The sequence below is a fragment of the Loa loa genome (genome assembly GCF_000183805.2).
Source record: "Loa loa unplaced genomic scaffold supercont3.18, whole genome shotgun sequence".
Taxonomy (NCBI): domain Eukaryota; kingdom Metazoa; phylum Nematoda; class Chromadorea; order Rhabditida; family Onchocercidae; genus Loa; species Loa loa.
This window is the reverse complement of record NW_018108198.1, coordinates 1-9,193: the sequence shown is the minus strand read 5'-3', so window position 1 is coordinate 9,193 and position 9,193 is coordinate 1. Positions and strand designations below refer to the sequence as shown.

Here is a 9,193-nt window from a genome sequence, read left to right as displayed (position 1 = left end):
CGCAAATCTTTCAATTTGAACTGTAATTTCACTGAATGTTGAGTACAGATTTGCTTTATTGAAATGCGAATTTGGTATAGCATATATGCACTCCGAAAGGTGATATTTGTTAAGCTACGGCTAGACTTCATGAAGTCCTAAGTATTAAGAGGTTTCAGGCAAGTAACCTAGAGAAAGGCTCCACACCTTGGCTGAGAGATCAAAACGAAAACACTAGCTGAGTCATTCGCAAGGTGACAGTATAATTCGTATCTGTTATTTTTTTCAACTCGAATGTATGTTATTTGCTGTTCACCGTAATACTCTACCAAGTGGCGTTTTAATTTCTAAACTTTCAACCCTGACTCAAATCTCAAAGCTTACAAAGAATTGGCTCAAATTGCTGATCATTTCCAAGTAGATAAGTTCATAATTCAAATATCCTCTGCTTGAAGTCAAGAATTATTGTGTAAGGATAAGGTGAAGGAAGCCAGAGTTTTCGAAATTTGAACTTCTGCTGTGAGTGATAGGAGGATTGAACTGAAACATCCAATTCTTTTTCTCATCGATTACTTCCAATGGATTCCTTGTTCCAAGTTAGCAGACCAAGAATTCGGGCTGATTAAAAAGAATGCCAATTTTTAAGCTTCAAAAACTAATTGGCTAGGCTTTATCCTTCAATTTTTACTTCCAATTTTGCAAATATAATGGAACGCAAATATGTAATGGCATTTTTAGTGTTTAAGCTTCTAATTTTGAGCAATTCTGAATTAATTACATTATTGCGAACATTTACCGCGACAAAATCATTCCTCCGGAAAAAGTGCTGACTCATTTTTCCTTCGTTTTATTTAGAAGTTTCCGTTAAATTCAGGCTTAGATAAAGCTCGAGGTGTACACTTCCGCAGCTGAAAATGGTACATTTTGGTGAGAATATTGCATCCGACTTAAACCGTTCGAATTTTGTTTTTTTATTTGTTTGTTTTTTTTTCTTTTTTTGTTTCGAAGCACTATCACTTGGAAAAACGCTTGCTGATATATGCGTGCAGTGCATTCCTTTCCTTCCTTCACTTTGTGCATTCAGCTTTCTTATTCTATTCACCACAAACCGTTTCATTTTCAAAAAAACGCGAAAATTTGGGTGTGGAGACGTGCACTACTTCATTTCATCTTGTAATAAAGGACTTTGTGAATTTTTTTGGAAACGGTGCTGCCGTTCCCAGAAGTTAGCTTTCGCTACTGTCTGTTTTGAACTCACATTCGAATAATTTCAATATTTTTCATTGCACCATTCTGGTTTTCAGGATTACGAACAGGAGGCACAAGGAATATTGAGTGACGATCCAAGGCTTGTGGGGCTTGTTGTGGCAATTAAAGAGGCCCAGAAAACCTTGCAGGCAAAAATGGATCTCTTCACTGGCCTGCAGCATTTCTATGACTCATTAGATGCTATTAAACAAGAAAATGAACAGTGGAATTCGATAACATCACAACAGGTTTTATTGCAACTTTGTAAAATTCTGACTTTTTTTTTAAACACAAATTTTTGCATATTTTGTTTTTCGCTACGATAACCGAAATTTATTATTCACTTTGTCCATTATTTATGTGATACATTCTCCTCTGAAATTTTTTCGATTTTGTGAGAAATTGGAAATGACTTCATTTGGAGAAATTGGAAATGACTTCATTTGAAAATTTTTTAAAAGCAGCGTGAGATTTTTTTCCTTAACTTCTGAGTATATGACAAGCATACATGAGCAAATACAGTGTAATTTAAGATGTTACTTTTTCTTCCACTTTTCATTACGCCCTGATTTATCCTTCCGAGTACTATAAGCTTCATCTAATAGAGAACTTGCTAGTAAATATCTACAATAGATTCCAATACATTCCACACGCAGATTACGATAGATCCATTTCCATACAATGATTTTGAGTATTACTGAGTTTTCAAAGATTCCTAGAAATTCCTGAGCGAGGAAATCACTTTTATACTAAATGCAAGAAAGTTTATTTCATAATTTAAATTGTAATACCTATATTTATTATTACAGCTAACCATTTCTGCAAAAAAGTAACGGCCGATTGGGAATAAACTGCTTGACAAAAGCAATGAAGAGAAAATTATTGGTGTATTAATCCGGAAATTTCAGATCGAAGGAGTCTCTGTAAGGCTTGAAGAACTTTTAAAGCTTATTGAAAACGAATGTGCACCTGAGGCCAATGCTTTATGCTCGCAGTTTGAATCTATCCAATCATCTTTTTTTCAGCTAGAATTTGATCGAATTAAGGAAAAGTTAGTTTTTTAGAAATTTTGTACAGCCACTGGTGAATTGTTGAATTTATTGGCGTTTATTTTGTATGGAAGAAGCTCTGTTTGTCGATATATTTGTTATTTGAGATTGCGGATTCTTGTACTACAACTGGACAGGCTGGTGGATTTTATGGCAAAACGAAAGATTCTTTTACTCAAATTCAAAGAATTCCAAAAATTTGTTCAAGATGCTGAGGATACGTTACTCAGAACAATGCATGATGCCTCGATCGGTGTGGAAGTCGACATGCATCGAATTGTTCGGCCCATTGACATTTTATCTGAATTTTGCTATTTTTCATGCAGATAGTTTATCCAACTTTTTACACATATCCATAAAATTATTTTTTCTTCAGAAAACATCACTTCGTGTATACTAGCAGTTCCTTTTTAACTTGTAAAACTTTCTTTTGCAGACGAACGAAATGAGTGCAATGTTCGATAAATTGGATAATTTGGGAAAAGAGCTTACAGCTTGTCAACTTGATGCAAAAATTACAATTGCCGATATATCAGTTGTTGACGCCATAAACAGAATAAAAAATATTTCCCTGGATGCCAGTTCCACAGTGAGATTTTTTCTGTTTGAATAATATTGAAACTGCTTCATATAATTAAGGTCATCAATCTATTCATCTGAATTGCTAATGACTTATTCTGTTGGATAATATGCATATCTGTTTTTATTTTAGTACTATTCCCACAGCTTGCAGTTCTCGCTGCAGAAATTTGGGTATGTAGAAATGGAATGAGTAACTATACAAGCGTTGACTAAAATTAGCTTTTAGCTGTTTAGCCATTTATTAAATATAGGATGAATCAATGGGGTTCTCGAAGCGTTTCCAAGAATTTTTCGATGTATCGAGTCAGTTGGAGGGTGCATTCTGTACGGATATTTATACTTGCGAACATTTGGATGGCGTTGTTGAGTTCATCACTATTTCAATTGGTTTTTTTTTTTTCACTTGATTTCAATTATCAGGCAGTGAATGTGCATAGTTTCACAAAGTTTATTAGCAGCATGCGGTGTTTTTCCGAATCTCTAAGCATTATGAATCTATCAATGGATTGATGGATGTTTTGACTAGTTTTGAGAAATCTGATTTTTGTTATTGGGAGAGGGAAGTTACTGAAAGACTGAGATCGACTTTGTAAGGTAAAATGTAGGAGAATGGCAAGAAGGAAGCTGAACTGATGGTTCGACTAGAAACAATTGCTGACGATCTTATTGCTCAGGAAAAGTCTAAAGCAAATGATGTAAGTGGAAATTGCTAAAATTTTATTTTACGTAGACCGCAGTAGTTAGATGCTTTGAATACAGCATTATAAGGATTTGTAAATTACCATAAATATGATTAATATAACGATGAAATGTAAATACAGAAAGATAGCCAATCATTGTTGCTATGGAGATTACGATTTTACTTCTCTCTTTCTTGGCAATACATTACTTTTTAATTATTAGCGGTACTTTTTGTGTGCTGTACAGAGTGGTTGTATCTCAGAGCTATTGTAAGCGAAGTGTAGTGAGCATTTATTGAAATCTAAATCGAATATTCATTCGATTCCGGAGCTCCTGTTTTATTTTTGAAGATGAATTTGGATGATAGAAGCATCTATCTTTTAATTATATGGTTAGTCAGCAAATAAAGATTGAACTGGCAAAGAAATGAAGAAATGAAGGAAATTAAGTGAAGAAGTGAATAAATTGTAGGCAACAAGAAATAAGAGTAGGGATTATAAATTAATTAACCATTTTATTTTGAGATTCTTTCGAAGCTGAAACGAATAATGGACAAACGACAAGAAGTCCGACGAGTAACAGTGGAAGATTGTGTGGAACGATGGTTGATTCTCCTAACACAAAAAGAAGATGAGTTGGAAACAGTTATTGAGCGTGATATTAATGATCAAAATATGGATGCTTTTCAAATTGACGAAGTCACGAAGTGGATTCCCTGGAAAAAAGAACTTGATCAGGCTTGTCGTTTATTCATTCTTTCATGGTAAAAGTCGATAATCTTATCGTTTTAGTCGATAATCTTATCGACTGATTTCTACAGTTCTTAGCCATATGCGTTCCCTTCAAGAGCGCGGATAAATTGTACAATAGATTCTAAAAATCGATTTATAAGTATTGTAGTCGTTTCTTATAACTGTTTTCACTGGTTAGCGTTACTCTGTTCACTATCTAACATTTTTTATTAAACTCGGAAAATATTTCAACTCCTGTTATGAAAATCTTCGTTTCCAGGAGTTCAGATACAAACAAATAAAAAGAAAAAACGGTTAAAATTAAACAGTGAATGCAGTTATTACACAGGAATCTGAAATTCGTATTTAGAAAATAGGAGTTTTCCTAGCTGCAGACGTTTTAATAAGTCTCGGATTTGAGATTTCACATTTATTAAAACTGACATTCGAAAGGCCTTTTTTTTTTTAAACAAATTTTAATGCTGCAGATGATCTCATTGCATAATGTAAGTCTTAAATCATGCTGATTTCGTCGTCCTGGACCTCTTTTGAATTCTCACTTAATTTAAATCTTTCATTCAATTTAAATTTTTAGTTAACATTGCTGATCAAAAATAACAATATTCAATGGCGAAAATCATTTGATGAACTTGTCGAAAAGGCAGCCAATTTTGACGTTCGAATTGTGCTTTTCAAGAACACATTTGTCAAAGCTAAACATCGTGAGCAGCGAATATATGCAAAGCTGGCTCCATTTGCTAAGTGGATTGATTTGATGGAGGAAGATCTTAATCAAGCAGAATCTTCGGATGATACATTCGAGAAGGAGGAAAGGTTTGTTTTTTAGGGTGTTCTAAGATTTTTTCTGCATAAAGGTGGATTATTTTTATGATGTATTGCAACCGCTAGATGCATCTTGTGTTCGTATTTGAAATTCGTAATTCAAAATTTTTTTATTCTTCATTCTTTATATAGATTTTTGAAGCTATCCTAAGACGCTTTCAACGTTTTTTAGCGAATGAAATAGTTCGAATCTCGAATTTCTTACAAAAAATCCAAAAATATTACGAGTGTGTTCATGTGATTAAATTGTCTCTGATTAACCTGGCTCTGTTAATAAAAAAAAAATTCCTGAATCAATTTCACTAAATCATAGCAACAGTGTGGTTTTCAGACTTCGCAATATTTATATTATTTGTTTATCACATCAGAAATTGGTTGATAAACTGTTAAGTTGCAAACTTAATCCACCACAATCAAATGAAATCAAATTTCATTGTGATCGGTATTTCACATTGTTGCATCGAACTGCCTCGTGGAATTTTCCTGAGGGACAAGCAATTTCAACACATCTATCAGATCTACCTTCATCATTGATGCTGTCTCAGGTGTATTTTGGTTCATTGTGGAATTTAGGTTACTATAAGCAATTTGTAACTGTATATAAAAGAATTAGCGTTTCACTGTTTCAGTGGGCACATCCTATACATTTACACTTGGAGATTTTTCAGTGTACGTGGGACTCCTGGTATTTTAGGGACTAATTTAGCTGCAGAACAGTCATTGAATTAGAAATGTTCAAATTAATGAGGAAACAGCTTGGCTTATGAAATCTTGCTTGATGATAAGTAAAAATATGATAAATAAAAGTGGAAAAAGAGGAACTTTCGAATCTTATTGGTTGGAATTTTTGTAATTCATGGTTTAAGTTATGAATGAAAGAAGACAGGCAATACTATATTTTTGTTTGGTACTAATAATACTTTGGTTGTCAAAACTGTTGAAAACTCTTCAGAGAGCATCAGATTAGCAACAATTTCATTTTTTGCAGATTTCTGTTAGTTCATTGTCGGCTTCTGGAATTGATGAGGATGAAAGTCACTGTATAGAAGTGACATCGTGCGAAAGAACTAGCTCTGCCTTCGCTTTAGTAATTTTTTTTTCCAGATTTTGAATCTTTCAAAATTCTGATACCAAACTTTTGTTGTTTAACACTTACGAATTTAAACTTTCCATCTTATTTTACATTTGAACTCTGCTCAATATCACATTCTTCAAATCCAGTACACCAGTTAGCCCTCATTCATAATGATCTAGTCATAAGGATAAACTAGGAATAGACTGTGAATGTAACTCCTTTTAATTTCCCTACTTGCAATGAGTATTTGTTTTTTCTTTTCGAGAATTTCATAAAATCCTGTGATGCTTGACCGGAAAAAGAGGAACTGCTGAATAATGTTAGAGCATGCCACAACACAGCTTCTAGAAGTTGAAGAGTTGGAGATAGTGCGTTAAACCAAAACTGATCCAAAATAGCAGTGGTTGTAGCATCTAAAATTTAAAATTTGAATTAGACATAATGTGTTTTTTGGATGTAAATACAGTTACGGAAGGTACTTGCTAAATGACCCTACTAGGGATAAGCGAAGTTCGACAGCAGACCATCCTTCTGTTACGACCGAGGAATTAAGCTCTATTTGGTGAATAACTTCTTACTTTTATCAAGTATTTTGGGCTTACACTGTGATTTCAGACAGAACGGGTATTACAAGTAAAAGAAACCCCTGAAATACGACTTTTATTGTCGGACATTGATTCCGAATTGAATATATTGGCCGATTCGTTGACTAAGTTGAATGCTGATTACGCTCAGTCACTTAAACCGTTAAGCAGTGCTCAAGCTGATATGGAAAAACTGAGGGTAGTTCATTCTTTTTTAATTTCTTATCTCTGCAAAAGGCTTTCTGAGAGTTGTTAGGCCATCAGACAATAAATGCCTGTGGGCAAAAGATCTGATGGACAATAATACAAGCACACTATACCAGGAATTATACTGGGTATCTCTGGTGACTTTGTGCTAGAAGAGTGATGTTATATTGTGGCTAAACGAAATAAGTAAAATACACGTGAAATTGGCAATTTTGCACAGAATCAATTTTTAGATTTGTTGATATCTCTTAATTGGTTTTAGTTAAAATTAAGTCTATTTGGAGTTCAGCAAGTTAATCAGTTCCGCTTAAAGGATCTCAATAAGAGAAGGTGTCAGCTGGTTACTGCCTGTGATAATCTTTCACGTAAGGTTTCCGGTGATGATTTTTCCGTCGTTCGTTCGTTAGTGCTACATCTGCATTCGCTGGAAGAACCGTATATGGTATTTAGTTTTCTTATTTATAATAAATTTCAGAAATTAAAAGGATTATTTCTTTTACAACGAGCATATATCAAAGAAGTTTCCACCATTTCAAATTTATCCTTTACATATGAGACAGCATGAGCACGAGTTCTACGTGTGTGTATATAGTATGTAAAGTTACTAAAATTTGGTTGGCGATAAAGTTTTCTTTACTTAGAGTCGCAGTGAACTCTACTTAGAGTCTGTTCACAATTTTCTTGCGAATAATGTTAAAATTTGATTTCGAAATAATCATATGATAAAAGATCTGTCTACGAAAGTTTTATTTGCAGCGGAACAGTTATCCAGCCAAAAAGCTTGAAAATTAACTCAGGAGAGGTTTAAAATAAATCCCTTTAGGCATATATCAAAATAATATATGTTATTTCATAGACATTCATGCGAGAATTGCAAAAAGAAATCGATGATGAGATAACGTCACAAGCAAATTACGATAATATCGCCAAAAAACTCAATGAGCTGAATATCAATATTGACCAGCGTGCTCGAAATGCCATTCAAGATGTATATACATTTGCTTAAAGGAAATTTATTTTTAATCCTGCGTGTTTGTATCAAGCTAGGGAAATATTTAGGCTCCTCTTCCTGAATGGTAGTATACAATTATTTCCCTCTTCTGATCGGACAACTTTTTAGATCTCTATAGATAAGGAAAGCGTCATAAAACGCTTACTCAAATTTGAAAATTGAACTTTAACAGAAGGAATCCAAATGAATAATATCTAAATCCTCAGGTTCGAAATGACTTGGAACACGTGCAGTGCGACTTGAATTCACTACGAGTACAATGCTCGCAACGGCGGAAATATGTAGAGAATATGTTGGAAAGTGTTTCATCTAGTACAACTTGTAGTAATTGCTCAAGACGAAAGAAGATTATGCTTATGGTTTCCACAACTGTAACAACTATAATCCAGGTCGCAAAACTCAAATCAATACAGTTCTTATGGTTCAAAGACTAGCAAAAATTTTGGATAAAGTATTACAACGCTTAATATGACCTCACAAAATGGGCTCATTCAAATTGTAACATACTAGTACAAATCCGGAACACTTCACACTAATAAGAGATTAAACCCAATATTTACAGGTTGTCGAGGACGAATTACGACGTTCATCCAACATTAAACAAAACGATCTCTTAGAGTTGAAACAGAAGCTACAAGACGTGAACACCTGTATCGCTGATGAGACCGGTGCAACTGCGGTGGGTACACCTCTCAGCAGTACCACGGATGAAGAGGTTCAATTTGAAATCCATATATAAACCTGAAGTGCTTATCAGTGAAATTATTTATTCAAAACACTTGCAGGAATCACGAAGGTTGGAGCACAAAAAAGAACAAATGAGGATGATGCAATCTGAGCTTGCAAAATTGGAAGAGCAAATATCTTCGGCTAATCAGTTGCTAGCATATGATGTAGATCTAAAGGATGTCAATAATCCAGAAGATATTGGAGAAAAAGCGAGAAATATTGAAAATATGGAGCAATTAATAGTTTTAGCATTGGATAAGTTGAAAGATAATGATCGTAGTATGATGACTAACGAACAACGTATTAATATGGAAAAGATGTTGGATGAAGCAATGCCTCTTATCGATAAGCTGCGTATTTTACGGGAATATATCATAGCTGAAAAGGAATTAGAAGATCAAATAGGATCTATTAAGGATAATATCGAAGGATTATTTATTAGATATTTACTAACCGCAACCGTACACAACAGC

The 9,193-nt window shown here is 34.0% G+C and overlaps 2 protein-coding genes across 2 annotated transcripts in view; both read left to right on the top strand.

The window, feature by feature from the left end:
• Nucleotides 1-4,306, top strand: part of LOAG_16762 (hypothetical protein) — a gene marked incomplete at both ends in the record, with an annotated part of 17,402 nt that extends 13,096 nt beyond the window's left edge. Inside the window, 7 exons of the mRNA XM_020449416.1 lie at nucleotides 1,284-1,475; nucleotides 2,136-2,278; nucleotides 2,384-2,555; nucleotides 2,713-2,865; nucleotides 3,110-3,220; nucleotides 3,464-3,553; nucleotides 4,064-4,306. Coding sequence (XP_020307039.1) covers nucleotides 1,284-1,475; nucleotides 2,136-2,278; nucleotides 2,384-2,555; nucleotides 2,713-2,865; nucleotides 3,110-3,220; nucleotides 3,464-3,553; nucleotides 4,064-4,306 — 1,104 coding nt within the window. The remainder of the gene's footprint in view (nucleotides 1-1,283; nucleotides 1,476-2,135; nucleotides 2,279-2,383; nucleotides 2,556-2,712; nucleotides 2,866-3,109; nucleotides 3,221-3,463; nucleotides 3,554-4,063) is intronic.
• A 452-nt stretch (nucleotides 4,307-4,758) lies between these two features.
• Nucleotides 4,759-9,181, top strand: LOAG_10059 (hypothetical protein; the record flags this gene model as incomplete). The annotated part of the gene is made up of 10 exons (XM_020448074.1): nucleotides 4,759-4,776; nucleotides 4,866-5,104; nucleotides 5,445-5,658; nucleotides 6,102-6,200; nucleotides 6,804-6,971; nucleotides 7,293-7,421; nucleotides 7,836-7,967; nucleotides 8,198-8,380; nucleotides 8,554-8,706; nucleotides 8,777-9,181. Coding segments are annotated over 10 exons (1,740 nt in total), but the record flags the coding sequence as incomplete, so codon positions are not given.
• Between the last annotated feature and the right edge of the window lie 12 nt (nucleotides 9,182-9,193).